Here is a 24460-nt window from a genome sequence, read left to right as displayed (position 1 = left end):
GCCTTGTAGCCATTTTCAGGGACCTTAATGACTTCAATGTCTTTAAGGCTCGTAACATGGCTTTCCTATTGCCAGCATTTTCTAAATTTCTGCAGAAACACATTCAGGTAAGCAGATTCTTTGGCTGGCTTAAGTTTTTTGCTTTTTTAAAACCTAACTTTAGTTGGTTACCAACATTCAAAAACAGGCAACCACTCTCTGCCACTCCTGTTTTGCTCTTTACTTAATCTGCTTGGGCCCTTCTAGGTATAGTCTATTGCAAGGCTCATTGCCTAGCCACTAATCCTCAGTGCTTTCTTTCCCTCTAGTCTAGAACCCTTTTTTAGCAGGGACTCATGCATTCTGTCTCACCTACTGCAGTTGATCCTAGGGCTGGGAACTAGTTTTATACTATCTGACTAATTAGCATACTTGTATTTGAATAGATTTTGTGCTTAGTGTTACTTGAGGTGAGTTTGTGGGCATTTATGTTTAAGCAGAACAAATTTTCTTTTTTATATACTTCTTTGGAGGTTTTAATTTTTTTCCTCCTTGTCTGTGCCACAGCATCCCTAGTTTCCCAACTAGGGACCGAACCCGTGTACCCTGCAGTGGATGCTTGGAGTTTTAACCACTAGACCACCAGGGAAGTCCCTGCTTGAAAGTTTTGAGGGAACTGAGGTGTAAACTAAATTTAAGATTATACTTTTTAGAATAATTTTTACACTTTGAAATAATCTCAAAATAGAGAACTTAAACTCTTTTATCCTAGCTGCACTGATTTTTAACGTTTTGCCACATTTGCTTTATCATTCATTATATAAACACGTTTTTCTCTTGAACTGTTTGAGAGTAGGTTGCATACATCATCTCTCTTACCCCTTAATATTTGAGCATTTATTTACTAAGATCAAAGATATTTTCCTACATAACCACAGCATAGTTTTCAAATTCAGGAAATGTTGATAAGAGAACATTTATCTGTTTTGTAGCTCATGTTTCATTACTTTGTCAATTTTCCCAAAAGTGTCCTTTAAAACTTTTTCCTTGAGTAAATGTATTGCATTTAGTTGCAGTATAATATAGAATGTATGAAATGGGGACTCTTCCTCCCTTTAGTTGCCTGTTCTTACTCACCAGAGGCTCAGGTTATACAGGCAATGTTGTGTGCTCAGGGCACCGGGTCTGTGGTCATGTGGCCTCACTGGTGATGTTCCGTTTGAGTCTTCTCTCAGGTCAGGGTGTTGTTCTGTTATTCTCCATCATAATTACTATTTCCCTTGCAGTAATAATTCCTTTATCACCATGGAAATATACTGCTTCTCATCAAACTTGCCCCTCTTCCATTAGACAATTAAAAAAATTTAATTGTGGTAAAAACATAAAATATACTCTTTAAGTGTATGTAGTTCAGCAGTGTTAAGTACATTCATATTGTTGTGAAGCAGATCTTCAGAACTTTTTATCTTAAAAAACTGAAACTTTGTACCCATTAAGTAACTCCTGTGAGTTTGACTACTATCAGTGGAATTGTACTGTCTTTTTGTGATGGACTTATTTCACTTAGCATAATGTTTTCAAGGATAATACATGTTGTAGCATGTGATAGGATTCCTTTCTTAAGTCTGAGTCATAGTGCATTGTACTTTATACATTTGTCTGTAAATAGGTATTTGGGTTGTTTCCATCTTTAGCCTATGGTGAATGCTGCTATGTATGTGTGTGTGCAAATATCTTTGAGATATTTGAGAAACCTTTTTTTTCTTCTTCCAGTTATTGGCTAAATACTCAGAAGTAGATGTGTTTAATTTTTTGAAGCATATATGTACATTGTATTTTAATTTTCTACCTCACGTAGCTGATATTGAACTAATTTCATTTGACCTAACAACCAATCTTGCAGAGATGCACTGTGAACCAAAATCAGCTTGCTTTAGTTTTCCCTCCCTTATGATTGAACCTATTGGTGATTTAAGGAGGGAGGTAGATTTCTGAAAACATCTGCTTGAAATAAGTACATCTAGATATTTTAAAAAATGGGTTAATTTCATATAATTTTTTCCTACTGTAGGTTTTTATAAGAGAAAAGAATTCTGAGAGAGAAAGGTTTCCCTTTGTCTTTCCTTCATACACTTGAATGGAGGGAGGTTTGGTTCAAACGGAACTCTGGCGTCTGTCTCAACTAACTTGCCTGAACTTCTTTTCTGAGCAATTGTTTCACATCTGCATTGGCTGAAGATTCTTTTTCATAGTGATTTTCTCTTGCTTTGACACAAAATAACTATTAAGCCCCATTATTTGCCCTCAGAATTTTGATATTCATTACTCCTAGATTATTAAGATGATGGCTAGTCTTAAACTAGTTCTGAACTAAATTCACAGGAATCCACAGAAGTAGGGCAGGGAGGTCTCCTGTCTACTTTATATCCAAAAGCTATTTTTAATTAAGCTATAATACCTGAATAATTTTCCTTTAGAAGATTTGGGTACTAAAGATTGGAAATGGATAGGAGTTAGAATGAGTTGTTGCTAATGTGTTAATAAATATCCTCATGCTGCACAAAGAAGGGGAGGGGAAAGAGAGATGGTTTGAATCTTTCTACTCAACGCTTGAAGTATTTGTAAAAAGTTCTTTTGGAAAAAGCTCATGCAAGGGATACTAGTCTGCTTTCTTCCTCTCCACTGATCATTAAAATCTTCCTCTGCTGAGGCCACCCTTTGAGCATTCACATGGGACATAAATATCTTCACTTTAGAAAAAGGTAAAGCAGATATACTTGCTAAAAATTTAGATCCTGTGTTCCAGCCTAGGAGAGTCTTCACATTCAGTCTTGGGGCAGGGCTTAAGAATCTCCCTTTTCAAACACCGTTGAGTCATGGTGTGTTGTAGATTTCCCCAACTGTATTTGAGAAATTAGATTTTAGGGTTTTTAGAAGACCATAGTTTTGTTGCTACTTTATATTCTTATTAAGGTTACAGTTTCATAAGTCATTGGCTTTCATACTTGAGCATAGTAACGAATGTATTTTATCTGTGACCCCGTATATATACATATTACATGAGACAGATGCACTGCAGTTACATATATTTACACATTTTTAAAAATTTAAATCATAGACATGACTCACAAATAGACATGACTGTTGATTTTGCAACCAGCCTTTCCACACTTAGTTTGAAAACAGCCATGGTATTAAGTGTTCTTCCTGGAACGGTAACCAAAATGATCACTAAGATGGAGTAGGACATTGATGCCTTTTTCCTCTTAAATTTATCATTCTGGTTCTTTTTGGAAGTTTTGTTATCAGTTTAAAAAATATTTGCCAATCCACTACCCACAATTACCAGTTAGGCTTCTTTCTTTTTTTTCCTCTCTTTTTTGGCCTCTTTTTTTTCCATTATCATTATACAATCAAGTGCTTCCCTATGTTATTAAAAATATGTAATACTTGTATATGCATGAGAGGGAAAGGCAAAAGATCTAGTGGGGAAACTAATGTTCTTATTAAAAACTGCATGAAGGTGGACATATGAGATTTCACAGCTTATTTGACATAAACAGATTTAAAGTAATTGGCCAGATGATATGTAAGATACACAGAAAAGGATCTGAAACTCAGGTAAATTGTTAGTTGAAAGTAAAATTAAATTACTTGAAAAATGGTTAACATTTATTGACCTGTTAACCTCCCTGAATTCTCTAAGGTAGGAAATAGTGCTATTTTCTTTTATACAAGCAAAAACTAAATTTAGAGGGGTTCAGGACTGCCTGAGGATACAAAGTTGTTAAAAAAAAATAAAACAAAGTAAGATGATTGCAGTTTAGTTATCCCTAATGAAAGGAAGGAAATTTGTTCTTTTCTCAATTATAGAAATAAGTGAAAGTATAATGGGACAAAATGATGGCTTATACAAATTTGGGAATTCTGTTAATACAAATAGTGGTCTCACCTCATTAAGTTTTTTATGTCGCTCCAGAAGAAAACACAGAAATTCCTTTGCCTTCCTGTCATCTTGAAAAAGTGTTGAGCACTTACGTATAAGGGCAAATACTCAAAGTACCTTGCAATTAAGTAGTCAGGAAGCAAACACTTGGGTACAAAATGCTATCCTGGAATAGAAAGCTACTTAAAAAAAAATTTTTTTTTTTGTATTGAAGTATACAGTTGAAATTTAATTTTGCAGTCTGACATAGAGAGGAATTTGTCTTTCCTTTGTGGATTAGCACAGACCCAAACTTGTCCCACCCTAGGTAAAGACGGCGTTCCTCTTCCTTTGTGACTTATATTTGCTAAAAGTTGCTGGTTTGTGGTAGTCAAGCTAACAAAAGACTTCAGGAAGAAAACCATTCAGGCCTTGGAACCAAATATCCTGGTGTTGGCTCTTCCTGTATCCCTGCCCAAGTTTAGGTATCTGTAGCCCTAAGAACTCAAGATTTCTTTCCAGTGAAGAATTCAGTACATTTTCAGGGACATAAGGATGGTTTAGAGAATGTGAGAACCAAGACTCAACCATTCTCCAGAAAAACAGATCTAAATAAAACACTTGCATCTGATAAGGTCAGGGGTTCCATCTGACTATTTGAAGCCAGTTCTTGGGTTCTACGCACTTTTGCTTTAGAGGATTGGCATTAGAACTGTATTGTGTTCAATACTGTTTTACTCAATTAGTGCTTAAAATTAGCACGTTAACATGTACTTGATGAAATTGGTAGTGTGCTTTTATTTTTATGTGCAAGATTCTGCGTATATAGCAAGTTTAGATTTAAGGGTTCTTGATGTTCAGCTCAGGCAGATCAAACCACAGTAAGTCCACCTGAGAAGCAAGGTTATTTGACTCCTGTTTTATTAGAAATTGATCATTGTAGAGACTTTGTTCTCTACCATTGCTTCACAAACTGGGTTTGGATCTGTAAAGTTCGGAAATCCATTTACTGCATCTGACTAGCATCAAAACAAATGAAAATAGACCAGAGTAGAAAAAAATACAATTATGTATAACATATTGTAAGGTTAAGTATTTAGTGACGCTTTTGCTCAGTTGTGTGCATTTACATATGTATGCATGCATGTATACATGCATAAACATTTTATTGGATTGCAATGTGAAGATATTTCTTAATGTGTGATGTGATTTTAAAAAGCTCAAAAGCCATAGTTCTGTAGCTCTCTGCTTTTGAGGTTATCTGAATTTCTAATATTTCTGTGTTGTTTCCCTGCACCCCCCACCCCCTTGGGGATAGGGCGGGGTGGATGAATGGGATGAGCTAGGGTAGAACAGTAGAGAAGTAAATACCTGTGAATCTTTAGGGTTTAAACAATAAAGTTGAGATAGGATTTTACTGATTCAATATTTTGGAGTAGGTAAGGCCAAATTTGCTTTGTGAAGCTTTTAAAAGCTATTATATAACCAGAGGAAGATCCATATACTACACATTTATAGTTGCATTTATTGGACATGTCTAGTTGAGAGAGTGTTACAGCAAATGACATTAAATATTAAGCTGTCCGACAGAAACTCCTTACTGATTCAAGACTGAAAAGATCTATTTAAAATAACAGCAGCTATCATGGCATTGCTTAGAGCAACTATTGAGTATTTCCTGTTGAGTGTATGCCAAAATGTAAGACCAAAAAAATGGAATGGTATGCTTTGGGACTTTTGTGGGGAGGTCCATCCGTAGGTTTTGGATTGTTTTTTAAACTGAAATAGCTTTCAAGGAGGGTCACATAAACAGTAGGTGGTCTTTCAAGAAATGGAATTGTAGATGCTAACTTAATGGTTTCTTTTTTTCCTTTCATTTCTTTCAAAGGTTTGGGCCCCATGGGATCCCTGTGACAGTATTTCCCAAAAGGGAATATAAGGATAAACCCGAAGCCATGCAGCTCCAAAGTAATACATTCCAAGAAGGGACAGAAGTCAAGTGTGAAGTGAATGGTGCTGTTCCCAATGACCCTTCTCCCGTCCCGCCTCCTGAGCTCAGCTTGGCCGAAAGCCTGTGGACTTCCAAACCACCACCTCTCTTCCATGAAGGAGCACCTTATCCTCCCCCTTTGTTTATCAGGGACACATATAACCAATCAATACCTCAGCCGCCTCCTCGGAAAATTAAGCGACCCAAACGAAAAATGTACAGGGAAGAACCTACTTCAATAATGAATGCTATTAAACTACGACCCAGGCAAGTTTTGTGTGACAAGTGTAAAAACAGTGTTGTTGCTGAAAAAAAAGAAATTAGGAAAGGTGGTAGTGCAAGTGACCCTTCTAAATATGAAGATAAAAAACGGAGAAGTGAAAGTGTAACTACTGTGAACAAAAAACTGAAAACTGACCATAAGGTGGATGGGAGAAGCCAAAATGAAAGCCAGAAAAGAAGTGCTGTGGTTAAGGTTTCAAATATTCCTCACAGCAGAGGCAGAGTAGTCAAAGTTTCTGCTCAGGCAAATACATCAAAAGCTCAGTTAAATACTAAAAAAGTGCTCCAGAATAAAAACATGGATCATGCAAAAGCTCGGGAAGTGCTGAAAATTGCCAAAGAAAAGGCACAGAAGAAGCAGAGTGAAACCTCGACATCCAGAAGTGCGCATTCAAAAGTCCATTTCACACGTCGGTATCAGAACCCTAGCTCAGGCTCCCTTCCACCCCGGGTTCGTTTAAAGCCCCAGAGGTACAGGAATGAAGAAAATGACTCTTCTCTGAAGACCGGACTGGAGAAAATGCGAAGCAGCAAGATGGCACCCAAGCCCCAGTCCCGTTGCACCTCTACCCGCTCAGCAGGTGAGGCCCCTTCAGAAAATCAGAGTCCCTCCACAGGCCCTGAAGAGGCCAGCAGTGGGGTTCAGGACACAACTGAAGTGCTTGTGCCTGGTGAGCAGGAGGAACCGCAGACACTGGGCAGAAAGGGCAGCAAAAGCAGTATCTCTGTTTACATGACCCTAAATCAAAAGAAGTCTGACTCTTCCAGTGCTTCAGTGTGTAGCATTGATAGCACAGATGATTTGAAATCCTCCAACTCTGAGTGTAGTTCTTCTGAAAGTTTTGATTTTCCTCCAGGCTGTATGCATGCACCTTCCACCTCCACTTCCTCCTCTTCGAAGGAAGAGAAAAAGCTCAGTAATTCCTTGAAAATGAAAGTCTTTTCCAAAAACGTCTCTAAGTGCGTCACACCAGATGGCAGGACCATATGTGTAGGGGACATTGTCTGGGCCAAGATATATGGCTTCCCCTGGTGGCCAGCCCGTATTCTTACCATAACTGTGAGCCGGAAAGATAGCGGCATTTTAGTCCGACAGGAGGCCCGTATTTCATGGTTTGGGTCTCCAACAACATCTTTTCTGGCTCTTTCGCAACTCTCCCCCTTTTTAGAAAACTTCCAGTCACGCTTTAATAAGAAGAGAAAGGGCCTGTATCGCAAGGCTATCACAGAGGCAGCTAAGGCTGCCAAGCAGCTGACCCCTGAAGTGCGGGCTCTGCTGACACAGTTTGAATCGTGAACATGGACAGTAAGGTAGGCAAGAACCTTTGGGAGGCGCCCCAGGTTTTCTAGTCTAGTGAGGGGTAACTTCTATGAGACAGCTTGGCTAAACCTGAGAGAGAAACTGCACTCAGTTGGCTGCTTTTTTATACTTAATCTTATAGCCATTTTTAGACAGAGAAGCTTAAACTGAACAAGCAATCAAATTTTGTCTTTAGGAAAGGAGATTTTAGCAGTATTTTTCAGTTTTGAAGTCTAAAACCATCACAAGGCATAGGAGCCATAGCCTCAACTGAAAATGAATTTTTGCAGGGACTGTTAATTGTCATTTGTACCTAGTACTGTGTGTATGTGTATATGTATATACACACATGTACATGTATGTGTGTGTACATAGATGCATACATATATAAAATATCGCCTGTCACTATGTGACACAGGTTGCATATCTGGGATGTTAAGGGCTGGTGAGCTGGGGGGAATAGTGATATTTAATGACTTCTTAGTTTTTATTAATCAGTACTTAATACGTGCATAATGGCACAGGAGTTTGATATTTGGATGTCTGACAAACTGAGCTGCTTGCTGTGAAGGTGCAAACTGGGGAAGCAGCCCAGTCCTGAGGATTAAGACTGTCAAGGCTGGCTAGGTCTGAATCATCGCGCCCTCTCTCTTGTCCAGTGGGGACTTAACAAAAACTTTCAAACTTCTGGTTTGGGAGTTTAGATAGATTTGTCTTTGGATATGTAAATAGTTGATTGCTAAATTTGGTCAGATTTCTCCTGACTGACTGGCTGTTCCTAAATTCTTAGGATATGTCCTGGTAAATTACACTTTGTGAATTAATTGTCATATATGTAATTGTTGCATTCTGGATGTACCTAGTTTGATAATTTTTAAAAAAATATTTCCGTTTAAGGTTATCTGTTTGCAGGTCAGAAAATGAGAAACTGTAATTGTGTAATGCTTTGAAATGTAAAAAAAAAAAAACCAAAAAAAAACAAGCTGTAAATAAAATCGACTAAATCCAAATTATTTGTGTGTGTTTCTCAAAAAGCTTTGAAAAATTTCAGGATGGTAGAGAATTATTCTTTGTAATAGTATATAGAGAAGATGAAAAAAAAATCACCTATATTTTCCTGTTTGCCCTATCAGGGAATATATAATCTGAGCATAGATACAATTCAAATGAGGGACTAATCAATATAGTCTTAAAATGAGGTTTTGTAGTTTAGAGGTCTGATAAGCTTCTAGATTTGAGCCCATCCTCCAGCCAATTTCTCATAAGTACATGGATTTTAATTACTTCATATTTAGCTTTAATATTTCACCGCATGCTTCATTTTTTTTTGGTTTGTTTTACATTTGGGTAATTACAAAGACTCTATTTTCTGCTTGATCTTCTGCCTCAGGTATCATTGCTTTTGGGGCTTGTAACTTGGCTAACTACTTTCTACATGGTCCATCTGTCCCTAAGATTTGATCTCTTATTTTCCATTTTTAGATTTTTTTATTCTTAGTGAAAAATCTGATGGCCTTTTGGAGGCAAGTTTCTCCCAATATTTGTAAGTTGGTTTCATATTGTATGCATCCAACTTAACCTTTAAGTATGATACAATGTCAATTTGACACTTTTGGAAACTTGGAACTTTTAAAGAGAGCAACTTTTTGTGGATTCCTAAGTAACCAGTTTGAAATACTGTAGTTCCTATGGAATTATGAAAAGATTTTAATGGAGACTGAAATCAATAGTCTGTCAGCTTCCTTAAGGTAAGGTACTGATTTCTACAAGTAGAATTTTTTCTGGGGAACTCAGTCAATGCTTTTTGATTATAATAAACACACAATTTAAAAAAGATGTTTCACTTGAACATATTCTTTCCTGCAAACAGAAATAACTAGTATTTTTTGAATTCTTTGATTATAGGCTGAAAGAAGTTCAGTGTGATTGAGGGGTTTTAAGGAAGTATCTTAAAGGTTTTCAGAGTATTTGTTTCAGATTAGTGAATTTGTTCATTATTTTTTGAAAGTTTCAAATCTAAGGTTTAGGAAGTTTTAAACATAGGCAGAGTCACCTAAGTTATGTCATTCCAACGTCTCATGAAATGATACAGGTGAGTTTTATCCTAACATGCTTTTGACAGCGGATATTGCTAATGGAGTCAAGGGCTTGGGCAAATGCTCTTGTGGGATGAACTAAATTTGTTTCAGAAGCCATGGGGAAAGAAGAAAAAATCATGATTGTTGAATATAAAAGTAAAACTGAATTTGATACAATCCATACCTTGGAGGAAAAAGTTGAAGCATAATCACAATTGTGCATGACCTCTAATCATGCCAAGTAAGCCCTCAGTTTTAAACCAGCAGTCTGGTATATTTCATCTGAATTTTCAATAAGGAAACTAGTTTGAAAGAAATTCTGTAATCTTTTTAAGATGTACTCTATGTTCTAAACACTAATCCAATAGCTGCATACTAAACAGTGTTTTATTCAAAGAGAAATTTTTTAAGCAGCTAAGATATATTTGTCCAGGGTCCACTGTAGATGGAGATAGAATTTGATTGGGTAATTGTAGTCATTTTTCTCTTTAAGTTTCTTTTTAATGACAAAAAAGACACTTGGCTCTTTGTGTTGTGCATAGTCGCTCAGTTGTGTCTGACTCTTTGTGACCCCATGGACTGTAGCCTGCCAGGCTCCTCTGTTCATCGGATTTCCCAGACAATACTGGAGTGGGTTGCCATGCCCTTTCAGGGGATCTTTCCAACCCAGGGATTGAACCCAGGTCTCCTGCGTTGCAGGTAGTTTCTTTACTGTCTGATATCTGTGGAGACAACCAAGTGGGTATTTCCCCCTGAGCAGAGAGAATACTAGGCTTAGGCCAAGTCTCTAGTGGTCCAAGAAGACTGGTTAGAACAAGATTAGCAAGGGTGAAAAACTAAGCAAAGTAAAAGCTATGAAGGCTAGAGATGTCTATTTCTAAATGTAAAGCATCAGAGTGTGTTTTAGTTTTCTAGAATTTATAGATCAGAAAGAGTCTGGTTTAAATTTGGAAGGAGCTCTTTATAGATGTAGAACCAGAGATCTAAGTTATCAGTGAAACAGAGAAAGTAGAATTCACTCATCTGAAGCCCATTTGCAGGACTTGACAGTGTCCCTACTTGGATATTGAATAACGTTTATAGTAGTGAGTAGAAAAGACAGTAGGAATATAGATATGAGGGTGGGCTGCAGGCAGAGGAATATGGAACTTAAAATCAACTAAATGAATGTATACATTAAGTCTGAATATCTAATGTGAAAATACTGAGTTGCACCCATATTTGAGCTGGTGCTTATGCTGAAGAACACATTTACATTCCATTATAGACATATACATCCTTAAATACCTGAGTTGGGAACTGGAATACCTTAAGAAACCAATAATTTGGATCTAAAAAATAATATTTTCCTTTGTAAGGTGTGAATTTCTCTATACTTCCTGCTGCATTGGTTCACATTTGTTACTACTCATAGCAGAGAAGAGACTGGGAAATGTCTAGAAAAGTTGGTAATATGTAAAGTGAGGACAGTGTTCTGATTTGTATCCAGTGGTGGTCTCCAGTAGGGGATTTGCCAGAAAACCCTGAAGACCCTATTTGTAAGTTGGGACAAATTTACTTTTTTCTTTGGGACTGTACAAGTATGGTTGATATTAAAACAATTAAAATGCCTGATAGAGGGAATTCAGAAATAGAACAGGAGGCTGGTGCCGTGCCAGTTGTCAGGAGAAATAAAACAGCTAAGCTGTCTCAATACTTTCACCTCATTCTGACTTAGTTACTAGGCTCTCTATACTCTATTTGCTTGTGTATGTTTACTGTATACCTTATTTCAACAAAGAGGGAACAGAAATGTTAACAGATGGAAGCTTTAGCAGTTAAAGTCCTGGGGATATAGGTGATCTATGCATTTTTAGTTTTCCAGGATGTCTTGGTGTTTTTACCATGGAGAGTTGATGCTGAGATGAGAAGAGAAACAGCTCAGCTCTTTGTTTACTCAAGTAAGAGACTTAACCTTTATAGACTCAAACAGGGCCTTTTTCCTGTTTACTTTTTTTGTGACTGTAGGTGGAACTCATTTCTTCTCTTATATTAATAGATCATTGTAGTTTGCTGAGATTTTATTTTTTTGGTATTTAAAAACTCATTAAATATACCTAACCCAGTTTACCATTTTAACCAGTTCTGTGGCATTAAGTGCATCTACATTGTTGAGTAGTCGTCACTATTATCCATCTGTAATTTGGTTTTGGATAGAAATCTTCTAAGTTTGAGTGGTATTGTTCTGGCAGCCTGGTTTCCGGCATTCCTTCCTAACCAACCTATAGTCCTGCACTGTGCTAGTGGTGCCCGTTTTTAAGAACTATCAGATCAGTTGCTCATTCGTGTCCGACTCTGCGACCCCATGAATCCCAGCACGCCAGGCCTCCCTGTCCATCACCAACTTTAAGTTCACTGAGACTCAGGCCCATCGAGTCAGTGATGCCATTCAGCCATCTCATCCTCTGTCGTCCCCTTCTCCTCCTGCTCCCAATCCCTCCCAGCTTCAGAGTCTTTTCCAGTGAGTCAACTCTTCGCATGAGGTGGCCAAAGTACTGGAGTTTCAGCTTTAGCATCATTCCTTCCAAAGAAATCCTAGGGCTGATCTCCTGCAGAATGGACTGGTTGGATCTCCTTGCAGTCCAAAGGACTCTCAAGAGTCTCCAACACCACAGTTCAAAAGCATCAATTCTTCGGCGCTCAGCCTTCTTCACGGTCCAACTCACATCCATACATGACCACAGGAAAAACCATACCCTTGACTAGCCGGACCTTTGTTGGCAAAGTAATGTCTCTGCTTTTGTATATGCTATCGAGGTTGATCATAACTTTCCTTCCAAGGAGTAAGCGTCTTTTAATTTCATGGCTGCAGTCACCATCTGCAGTGATTTTGGAGCCCAGAAAAATAAAGTCTGACACTGTTTCCACTGTTTCCCCATCTATTTCCCATGAAGTGATGGGACTGGATGCCATGATCTTCATTTTCTGAATGTTGAGCTTTAAGCCCACTTTTTCACTCTCCTCTTTCACTTTCATCAAGAGGCTTTTTAGTTCCTCTTCACTTTCTGCCATAAGGGTGGTGTCATCTGCATATCTGAGGTTATTGATATTTCTCCCGGCAATCTTGATTCCAGCTTGTGTTTCTTCCAGTCCAGCGTTTCTCATGATGTACTCTGCATATAAGTTAAATAAACAGGGTGACAGTATATAGCCTTGACGTACTTCTTTTCCTATTTGGAACCAGTCTGTTGTTCCGTGTCCAGTTCTAATTGTTGCTTCCTGACCTGCATACAAATTTCTCAAGAGGCAGATCAGGTGGTCTGGTATTCCCATCTCTCTGAGAATTTCCCACAGTTTATCGTGATCCACACAGTCAAGGGCTTTGGCATAGTCAATAAAGCAGAAATAGATGCTTTTCTGGAACTCTCTTGCTTTTTCCATGATCCAGCGGATGTTGGCAATTTGATCTCTGGTTCCTCTGCCTTTTCTAAAACCAGCTTGAACATTAGGAAGTTCACAGTGCACATATTGCGGAAGCCTGGCTTGGAGAATTTTGAGCATTACTTTACTAGCGTGTGAGATGAGTGCAATTGTGCGGTAGTTTGAGCATTCTTTGGCATTGCCTTTCTGTGGGATTGGAATGAAAACTGACCTTTTCCAGTCCTGTGGCCACTGCTGAGTTTTCCAAATTTGCTGGCATATTGAGTGCAGCACTTTCACAGCATCATCTTTCGGGATTTGAAATAGCTCAACTGCAATTCCATCACCTCCACTAGCTTTGTTTGTAGTGATGCTTTCTAAGGCTCACTTGACTTCACATTCCAGGATGTCTGGCTCTAGGTCAGTGATCACACCATCGTGATTATCTGGGTAGTGAAGATCTTTTTTGTACAGTTCTTCTGTGTATTCTTGCCACCTCTTCTTAATATCTTCTGCTTCTGTTAAGTCCATACCATTTTCTGTCCTTTATCGAGCCCATCTTTGCATGAAATGCTCTTTTGGTATCTCTGATTTTCTTGAGATCTCTAGTCTTTCCCATTCTGTTGTTTTCCTCTTATTTCTTTGCATTGAACGCTGAAGAAGGCTTTCTTATCTCTTCTTGCTATTCTTTGGAACTCTGCATTCAGATGTTTATATCTTTCCTTTTCTCCTTGCTTTTCGCTTCTCTTCTTTTCTATTTGTAAGGCCTCCCCAGACAGCCATTTTGCTTTTTTTGCATTTCTTTTCCATGGGGATGGTCTTGATCCCTGTCTCCTGTACAGTGTCACAAACCTCATTCCATAGTTCATCAGACACTCTATCTATCAGATCTAGGCCCTTAAATCTATTTCTCACGTCCACTGTATAATCATAAGGGATTTGATTTAGGTCATACCTGAACGGTCTAGTGGTTTTCCCTACTTTCTTCAATTTAGGTCTGAATTTGGCAATAAGGAGTTCATGGTCTGAGCCACAGTCAGCTCCTGGTCTTGTTTTTGCTGACTGTATAGAGCTTCTCCATCTTTTGCTGCAAAGAATATAATCAATCTGATTTCGGTGTTGACCATCTGGTGATGTCCATGTGTAGAGTCTTCTCTTGTGTTGTTGGAAGATGGTGTTTGTTATGACCAGTGCATTTTCTTGGCAAAACTCTCTTAGTCTTTGCCCTGCTTATGACTGTATTTACCAGAGTAGGTTTTGGGTTAAAACCATCACTTCCTAATGACAAAAACAATTTTGTGAATATGAAAATCATTTAAATGATTTTAGTAATGGAATTAATTAGTTTCCAAAACTTGTTTACATGCCATCCCACTCTTTACCATATTTTCATAACATGGGTACTGTTTTTCCACTTTTTATGTCAGTACTACTAATGAAAAAACAGATATTCCTTGACATATGTAGATAATTCTGTTTGGAATTCTGAGATCATCTTGTTTATCACACTCTGGTAGGAAATACTGAATTTTTATACCCTGTATTAAAATCCATCTTGGATAGAGCCAGGTTTTAATGCATCTAATTAATCTTTGAAAAAACTAATTGCCAAACTTGAGTTTTTTCTTATATGATCCTATGTCATGCTAGCATAAATTAAAGACTGGTTGTGGGGATGTGTAAAGGAAATGAAACCAGATTCAGAAGTTACCAGGATTTATTGAAACAGTGAATTTGAGTCAAATTCTCACTGTTCACAGAATAAATTAGATGGCTGTAGTATATGTAGTCTAACTTGTGGGCCTTTTGTTTTAGACATTTTGGTTTGTGAAACCATAAAACTTTGATGTTGAAAACTGGCCAGTTCTAAAATTACTTGTCTTTAAGCTTAGTTTGAACATAAATATTAAGTTTTTGATATTTGTAAGATCTCATTAAAAAATGGAATTTTCCTTTTAAGAATGTGACAGTTAACTTCCTTTTATTGACTTAGAAATCTTAGAGCGCTTTTATTAACAGAACCGTCATTTAAACCTCGTGATTTTTTTTCTATCCGGTGTAGCTATCTAGAAGTAAAACTAGGTACCCCTAGTTACATAGCCAAGTGTTACAGCTGTATTATAATTTTTTCATGTAAACTAAAAAACTTGTAATTATAATGCACATCAAGGTTTAGCAAGGTCTTTTTGTTGTTTAAATATTTAAAATAATTTTGTAATCCTCAGTATCCCTCACTTAGTTGTCTGCAGCACAAAGATTCACTTAAAAGCTACCAAAAAAGCTTGATAAATGTGCTGCCAAAGTGAGCACAAAAGCTATTGAAAAAGCTTGGAAGGAGCACGGAGCACATCCCCATCCCCTCCCAGGACCCTGTTCCCCCAGGTACGTTACCTATTGTACTTTATAATAGGGTTCCTCCCCTCCCTCCCCTGCTTGCCTGGGGAGACTTCTTTCTTTTTTTTTTTTTTAAGAAATGTGAGAGGATCATCCTGTTGAGTGTAAATGATAGAAATGGATACTTAGGAGAATATAACTTGCCAGATGCAGGTGAGCTGGAATGTTTGTTAACATTTTTGCACTAATAGTACTTGGTATCAGTCTTTTAATTGAGCAAAGGATCGGTCTTTTTCACTTTTCAGGCACATGGTGGAAAGTACAGGCTCTTGAGCTAGATAGACTTCCTATGCAAAACCTGACTTGGATCTGCCACTTCCAAGCTGTGTGATCCTGGGCAGGTTACTTCAGTGTCATGATCTGTGAAATGGGGAGAAAAATATTACCTCTTCAAAAGGTAATTGGGAGAATTTAAATTTTCAGAGCAATAAAGTGCCTGGCCCTAACACTTAACATAAATACTTGCTGTTATAACTACCACTTTCTGTATGTGGCATAGAAATTTCATTCTGGTAGCTTCGGATAGTATCTTTCTGCAACATACATGCAGTATAAACTTTTTTTTAACAACTTAAATTTTTTTGTCTGAAAGTGAAAGTGAAGTCGCTCAGTCATGTCCGACTCTAGCCCACCAGGTTCCTCCATCCATGGAATTTTCCAGGCAAGAGTATTGGAGTGGGTTGCTATTTTTTAAATCTGAAAATCCCACTAATCATAGTATGATCAGATACCTAAAAGTGGCATGATCTGAGTAGTCTCAACAGTCACCTGTGGAGAGCAACTGGGTTGGAGGTCATGGAGGTTATAGTGAGAAGTCCATGAACACTGCAGCTCTTGAATGAGGAAGAGTAATTGTGCTTCAGACACTTGTGTACTGATGCCCAGTCACCATCTCAGAAGGCCTTCAAAGGCATGAGCAGCGTCTGAGCTGGTGGGGCTCAGTGGGGCAGAAGTCCTCTTAGGAAGACTTTCCAAAGGCATTAGAGCTACAGAGGTATACTTCTCAGCTTTTGAGTAGCATAAATTAGCAGTTTTTGGTTTTCTTGTTTCCTGGAACCTCGGTGTTTATTATTTTAATATTTTGCCAATTGGTGAAAAAGTGGACATTAACTTGAACATTCCTTCTTAGTGCCACTGGTGTGATTTGAGTAGGAGATCGTTTCCCATTTCTAGCAGGGAAATACCTCACATTCCAAGGCCTTGATCTGTGTGTGTTGTGGTTGTATTTTCCAGAGAGTAGTCATTTCTATCTGCGGCTCATTTTTGAGGTGCTGTTGTTTACCAACCTGTGATTTCCCCTCACCATTTAGTTTTTAGCAGGGAGTCCAGCTGGGAGTGGCACATCTTGGTGGGAGTCCTGGAATGCTGGGAAGAACTATGCAGTTTGTCTAAAACCCTAAAAAAGAACTGGTTAGAAAAACAGCATTGAGGCTGAAAAACCAGAATGTCTACTGTAAAATGTTTTTCCTGGTGGTTCATGTTGCATCATGCTACTCTGTATTAAGAGAGGCAGCAGGATGTATGTAATTTTAGTTCTTTAGTTTTTAATTCTGGGCTTTGCTCTAAGAGTGTGACCTCCTCTACTTCATTCCTTCATGTGCTCTAAAAAAGGGAAATTCTTACCTGTTCTGGTTTGCCCCTTTATGTCTTTGCTTGCATCCCAGGGAGTAGTTGCCATTGTTGCATGTAAGCTTTTCTCTTAAAAAGGACAAAAATAAGTACTTTCCAGTGAAATCCCTGCCTTTCATGAGGTTCTCCTATTTACTACCTCACTGTCAGGGTTTCCTGGTTCTTCCTAATGGATCCTGTGTGGTCAATTCTAAAGAAAAACCTCGAGACCCTAAAAGCTTTGAGGGGAAACTCAGCATTAGCACAAAAGACTCACAGGCCAGGCTCTGTGGACTGGGGTCTTGCATGTTAATATTTTCACAGCATTTCTGGGCACTGGTGGGGTTAATGCATAGGGTAAGATTATTCTTTGATGCAGCTTTTTGACCCCCTCTTGCCTAGATGTGAAAAGGAGATTCTTTAGAATCATTGTTGAAACCTAAGTTTTACCCATGGAGGGAGAGAGGTTCAAAAGATAATTTTTTGTGCATTCATATTTCTACTTGTGTGATTGCTGTTGGGTTATAGCTAATAGTATATTTGTTTCCCCATAAACAAAAGGGTAAATAACCTCATTATTGAACATCATTTAAGGAATCTGTTGAGTTAAAATTCAGTAAGTAATCATGTTTATAGATCAGGTGTGTAACGTTTCTTCTTTTTCAGTATCAGAAAAGCCTATTTTAAGGTTTTGATTAGCTACTATTTCTGATTTAGAACTTAATATTATAGGGACTGGACATTATCTAAATCAGTGATCCCAGAGTTGCCTACACTGATATGATACATGAGTTGTTACTTATATATATACTTATATATATATACTATATATACTATATATACTATATATATATATACAGTATATACTATATACTGTACTTAGAGAAAAAAGGAAACAAGCAAATAGGTTAATAAAAAATAAGGCTGAACAGTAACCCTTTAGTGTTTGGTGTTTGGTCTCTCTTCTGAAAGCCTCAGAGAAAGCTTTCCTTGTCAAACCTATTTCAAACAGGTCTGACCTCACAGTAAGTTCAGCTGTTGAATGGTACGCAGAGGTGCCACTGGCATTACAGAGAAAGGGATTCAGGCAGTTTTGGTGATTCTTCAAAGCAGAGTCTCTGAGCTCGTTAATGCAGGTAGGGATGACAGCTTTGGCCCTTGTTGAATACTGAGACAATCAGGACTCTCTCACCACTAGGCTAGTGTTAGGCTAGTACAAGATTTTTGTCAGAATTAAACCATGAGTTAGCATTGGCGGGCAACATTTTCATGAGCCTTAAGGCATTTTGCGGCTCAACTGACTTGGGCTGGAGAGTGCCCTCTCCTGGCCAAGACTGGTGTGTACACACCTCAAGTCTACCAGCGCTTCCCATTGTGTGAAGCCAGCAAGCGATCTAGAATAAATTCATTATGAAAATTCAACTGAATTTTAGTCTATTTTTTTTTTTTTTTTTGGTAAATGGATGAAAAAGAACTCAAATGCTCTATTTTTGTTAACTTGGTTTTTTCTACCATAGGTCTCAACAAATGGCAGCTATTACATCAGACAGTGACGAGCGCTGCTGCTCCCTTACAGTGTCTGACAGACCACTGTGGATTCAGACTGGGAGCATTGAAGTTAACAGTGAAACGGGCAGGTCTGTCTGTGCTAAGCCCTGCCACAAAGTGAAGAGGGCATCATGTCATCACTTATCATTCCCTAAGTAGATTAGGCTAGACATAAAAGAATGCACTGGTTCTTTTTCCTTTGTTTTCATTGACCTTGGTAGCTGGGTGTACCTCATATTGGTGGTAGTTTTTGTGAGTGAAAATAGCTTTCAGTCACTATTACTTGTTGTGTTTAAAAAAAAAAAAAAAAGGAGAGCCGCCTCCGGAGCACTTCATGATGGAGAGGAGTTATCTCCTAGGGTGGGAGAAGCTGGGTGTCCAGTTGCAGAATTATGTCAAGTAGTGACTGAGGCTCCACAGAAAGTCAGCTAGTGGACTTGTCTTTTCTCAGTCTTTTGTCTTTTTTATATTCATTAACTATTTAGTCATTACTTAATATATATATTAAGAATATATATCTGTATGTAAACATACACTTAGTGAATTAAATCAACCTCATTTGTCATTTACATGAGGCAAATCAAAATTCAAGACGGTGGCAAAAGATAATGCTGAAGTACAGCTGTAATCTTTCTTCACATTTAGTAAAACCTCCTTGGATAATGCACAAAAAGCTTCTTTGGGGCTTTTGTAAGGCAGGAAGGGCTTAGGGATTTTTGTTGTCATGCTGCTTTTGAATTTAGGATCTTTTTTTTTTTTTTTTGCTTCCTTGAATTAATGCTGCTTAACTCTGCTGTTTGAAGCTAGTGAAGAGCTGTAATTGGGCTGTATCATTGTGTATGAGCTGAAATTTGCAAACCAGGTCAGAATGGCACATTTTGGATCAGAGATTGTGGCTAGAATATTTTGGACTCTAAATATTGTGTAGGAGTCTTAGGTACTGGTGACCCCTTGAGGGAATAGCATTTTCAGTTTTCTTCATCTCCCACAGGAAGCATAGTAAACTTCAATCTTTGGCTTTCCTGCCAACTTGAATAGGCCTCACTAAGGTTGAAGCCAGATATTGGGAGAGTCAAAAATAGAAATAGAATTGTGTATAGAATTGGCTCTTTACCTTTTTTTCTCTTTCAGTTTATACAATGGGGATATTTACTTCCAAATTTCCATGAGTCTAAATTTATTAGTATTAGTGTAATAGTCTTAGAAAATAAAAACTTTTCTTAGCTCAATGTCAGATTTTAAAATCATGTTAATGATTCCATGCTTTAGTAAGCATGGACTACTGTTGTTTTGATGTGTGCAGTATTTATGGCTAGAAGTAACTTTCTATTGCTGGAGAAGAAATGTGATAGATGCCCTGTGAAATTTATAAGCCTTGATCCAGTAAGTGAATGAAGCCTGGCAGCACTGGGAAGTTTACATAAGATCAAGAGTGCTATCAAAAAATGAGAACTACACCTACTCTGAAATGTCTGGAAGTCAAATACTGGGAAGGACGGGGATGGTTTTCCTTTTTCCCTTTTTGCTTTGTCTATTATTATTCCACTGAAGATACCATATCTTTTTTTTTTTTTTTAATACATTTGACAAAAAATCATTATTCTTTCCAGAGATCACCTCTTTTGGAACTCAAACCCTTACTGGTACTTAGGCTTCCAGGTTGGAAAGGCAACTGTAGAGGGTTTCAGTGGGATTGTACCACTTCCTGGGATCAAAGTGAGGTTGTAATGTTGGGCCTTCTGGTCATGCTCCTTAGCAGTGATTTTGATAAGCCTCATCCTTATAAATATTCTGTTCAGAGTCGGGCTTTCTGTTGGAGGTACAGTGCAGAGTGGCTCTGCTGGTGTACCAAGGACACTGTGGTCAATGGAACCAGTTGTCTTCTGGCTGCAAAACAGTACTGCTGATGCCTTTGGATGTGCTGCGTGTCTACCCCGGGGAGGCACCCTCCACCCCTCTCTCTCTGTTTCGTTCTTACATGTGTGTAGACAGTGTCATCTGCAGCAATTTTTACCTGGTTTTGTATATAAATTTGCTTCTTAATCCTGTAGGTAGCCTGTGCTAGAGGAAGACTGCTGGTGTTTCATGGTCCACAGCGGCAAAACTGACTTGCAGACTTGTTACTTGTGAAATGGCAGTGTAAAGGACAAAGCTAAAATCCCCCTTTTATTAGGCAAACATTCACAAATAAGTGTTGAAAAATATACTCAAGTGCAGATCGACTCTGTGACGGTGATAACCATTTTATTTGTGTTGGAATTTGCCCAGATATACTTTGGAAAGAATAGGAATGCTTCTGCTGGTTTATAGTGGCAGTAAGTTGTTTTCTCAAAAAAATGCACACTGGTCAAATTTAATTGATTTTAAGTAAAAAATCAGGTGTGATCCCACAATCTATATAGGGCTTAAAAAAACAAGGACATCATTTTTATCATAATTACTTGTGCTTAACTACATTTTCTTCCTTTTCTTTACTATATTTCAGCACAAAGACATTAGCAGGCTGCTGGTTTCATGGACCTGTACCACAATGACAGAGAACACCAGAGCATCAGGACTGAATGAAATTGGAGACTCAGATTTTTAAAGCTGCACTAAGAAGTAAATGTTCAGGCAGTGATTAAAACCAACAGTCTATAAAGAGGCACTTGCATATTGTGCTATATTAAACTGAAGAAAAGGTATTAGGGGAATATTTTATTAAAAAAAACCTATTGCAATAAATTATGCATGAGATGAGGAGGAAAGTGATGTGAAATACGCAAAGAACTCTTGAATTCTATGTGTGAAGAATCACTGACAGTACCTTCTTTTGAACGTGAAGTTCTCAGTACAGTTTGGACACGCCTAAAAGGCACAGGATGATGACAGAAATGCTGACTTATTTTTCATATTAAAACTGCTTTCTCCAAGGTTTACTGTTAATCAGCTCAGAAACGATTATCTAACATCCTACTAAAAGGATGGTAAAGTGTCCCTATACCCCACCAAGAAAATTTTGATCTTTTCTTTAATAAAGCAGGACTATGCTATCTTAAATATACATTTGCTTGTTAGAACATATTAAGATGTATTTATTTGCCACCAGTATTTAATGTTTTCTGCACATTTTCATAACTACATTCTTAACTTTCAAATTCTGACTCCAAGTGGATAGGCTACTGTCAATCTTGGAGTGAAAACATACTCTCTAGGAACTAGTTCTTAATCCTGCTGAGCTGGAAAGGCTTTATTCTTCCTGTCCTTACTGATTTTATCGAGTTCACAAAAGGTGATAATATCTGAATTTTGATACTGACCTCTCTCCACAGAGAGCCCCTCTTTCTAATAAGTGCAAGAATTCCTCAGAGGTGTCCGATGGGACTTGATCCTGGGGAACAAGCAGCAGGAACCATAAAGACGGTGAAGTTTTCATGCATAAAGTATGAATTCTTATTCACAGAGACCATAATGTTTTATCTATGAAAATTATACATTATAAAAGACCTTACTTTTTCTTTTTTAATGAATGGAGAAAACATTGAGAAAACCAGATGAACTTGTTAGTACTACATTTTTAAGGCATTTTATATTTGATGGTGCCGTACTTTTAATAATATACCTGAAGTTTTTTAGTGGCAATACTGATTTATTTTTTAAACCAGAAAGGTAATCCATAGTGATTACTTAATACAAAAGGAAAAAAATGCCAAAAATAAAAATACAAAATTCATTTGAAGCAACATAAATGATAACTGAGCATTTGGCTTCAGTGCTCAAACTTTGCATAATCTTACTATATGTGTTTGGAATTACTTATTAACCCCACACTCAGGATTAACACACAGTTCTGGGTAAGTTTTAGAACATTTACTGTACCAGCTAGGATCTGTTTTACAACCCTAGAAAAGGTAGGCAGTCTTGCTTCTAGCGAGTTTAATGCCAACCCTAATTACGCTGTAACTAAAAGTCTTGATTCCATTTTAAGATTGTCTTTATAGAAAATTTTTTATCATGAAGTCATTGTACATTTGATCAAGTCTGAAAGAGTCAGCTCAGGAACTGCAGCAGCAGGAAGCTCTAAACACAAGCGACGCTCTGCTCTGGCCCAGAGCTTAGGCTGGGGTCCCTCTTGTTCTTTCAGATCCGTAACCCAGCAGTACCACTTCAGGCTCATTTCTGATAACCTGATAACTCCCAGATCATAGCAGATTTTGCATAGTCAAAACTTCTAATTGCAGACTGAGGGAAATGACTAAGTAACATAAAGGCAAAAAGAACTGGGAGAGATCAGGTTTTAAGTATCTAAACATTTTTTATGACAATTCTCAGTGGTGTTTGTTATAAACCAGACTTTCATTTTTTTGAAAAATGAAACTTGGTGGTATTTAAAATCTAGACATACCATGTTTGCTATTTCACCTTCATTGCTTTAGTTGCTTAATATTTAAGCTTTGCTTCATGCTACCTTCATCTGTATTTCAAATCTTCACAAGCCTATTTCATTTTGTAGACTTGAATGACAACAATTGTTTCTCATCTAAACTATGCTGAGACCTAAATGTTAAAGAATGTTGTGTAACATATATTCAATAAAGTCTTGATTTTTTTAAAATTTAGTTATTTAAAAACTATTTGTTTACTACTTAGGAGTTAGGTTTTAAAGATTATTTTTAAACTGTTAAGATTCAACCACTTGTTCTCTAGGAAGCTGTTTTTAAGCAGCACTGCTTCCTTAGGAGAACAACCTATAATCACTGGGAGATTTTATGGGATGTCTTTATGACCAAGGATGGAGGAAGGGAAACTAGCTTAATAAGGAACTTGTGCACAAACATTACTGTTTTCTGATAGAAACAAGTAATCTACCATTCAGAGCTGGATGTAACTAAACATCTACTGTTGGGTTTGTCTTAATTTCAAGTAGTTCTACTCTTATGGATAAATGGTTGCTTCTTTAAAAGCTGAGTACCTCCAATCTGAGGGCAAGTGTTTGACCAGAAACACTCAGTTGTTAGGAAAAATTAGCCTCTGGACACCTACTGGACAGCTGAGATTTAAAAAGGCTGATCTAGAAACCTAAAGTCAGGTAAATTCTGTTTTTTTTTTTTTTCATTTAAGTAAAGCAAGCCTTTAGAAGGCTGCCTGTTATTCCAGAGTATATACACAAGAGTCTTTAACTGCAAACATTCTCCCATTTCAGTTTACCTAAATGTGTAAGAAGGAAGCCACTGGAGTATCTCCCTGGGAATGCTGGCATGTCACTGCACATAAAAGTAAGCCGTTTTCTTGCTTTTATACGTGACAGCTCATTTCTACTCTTTCAAGTAATGATTCTTCCCTCAGTGCTTTGAAGAGAGTATACTGTAAGTGTTTCTTAAGCATACTTTTCTCTGGTGAACAGCACCCTGCCAAATCTTGGCTTATTCACAAAGAAGTTTCATGGCCTTTGCTTTGATATCAAAGGGTGATGACCTTGGGATGAAAGAATACAACTCAGGCATTCTGTGCCAGAGGAAGAAAGAGCTGGCTAAACCAGTGGCTAGGTCATTGTCCTAAAGAGTTAATACTTCTAGGATTAGCCCTTCATTGCATTGTGGAGCACGGTTTTAGAAGCAACCTCACATACAGGAGGCAAAATGAGTGGGTGATATTAGGATGATGCTTCTATCTCAACAGGCACTTCCCTTGTAGCTCAGTCAGTGAAGAATCTGCCTGCAGTACAGAATAACCTGCTTTACTCAGTAGAGACATGTATTTTAATCTTAGTTCTATTAGTTACCTTATTGACAGAAGAATCACTTAGTGGCCACACTGGCCAAGATGAGGTATGGAAAACAGGTGTCTCACTCAACTAGCTCGAGTTCTTATTCAGCCAAGGCCAAAAACACAGGTGACATCAGGGAACTCTACAGAATAGTTCACTCAGGGAATAATCCTACTTTTCTGAATTCTGCCTGTGCCCAGGGCCTGAAGCC

The 24460-nt window shown here is 37.8% G+C and overlaps 1 protein-coding gene and 1 non-coding gene across 8 annotated transcripts in view; one reads left to right on the top strand and one right to left on the bottom strand.

Moving 5' to 3' along the window:
* Positions 1-23101, top strand: part of PWWP2A (PWWP domain containing 2A) — a 34393-nt gene extending 11292 nt beyond the window's left edge. For 4 of the 7 annotated variants that reach the window (XM_061424228.1, XM_061424232.1, XM_061424229.1 and 1 more), the window contains exons 2-3: positions 5793-7487; positions 20989-23101. In XM_061424228.1, the coding sequence (XP_061280212.1) occupies positions 5793-7473 (1681 nt within the window). In that variant the 3' untranslated portion in view covers positions 7474-7487; positions 20989-23101. Of the gene's footprint in view, positions 1-5792; positions 8487-18472; positions 18593-20988 lie in introns of those variants that run through there. The other 3 variants (XM_061424230.1, XM_061424233.1, XM_061424227.1) reach the window with 3 other exon arrangements.
* Positions 2-131, bottom strand: LOC133252216 (small nucleolar RNA SNORA33). The gene has a single exon (XR_009737840.1). It is a non-coding gene; the product is annotated as a small nucleolar RNA SNORA33 (small nucleolar RNA).
* Positions 23102-24460: the final 1359 nt, after the last annotated feature.

The sequence above is a fragment of the Bos javanicus genome, chromosome 7 (assembly GCF_032452875.1).
Source record: "Bos javanicus breed banteng chromosome 7, ARS-OSU_banteng_1.0, whole genome shotgun sequence".
Classification (NCBI taxonomy): Eukaryota; Metazoa; Chordata; class Mammalia; order Artiodactyla; family Bovidae; genus Bos; species Bos javanicus.
The sequence above is the reverse complement of the archived record's forward strand: the minus strand, read 5'-3'. Positions and strand labels throughout refer to the sequence as shown.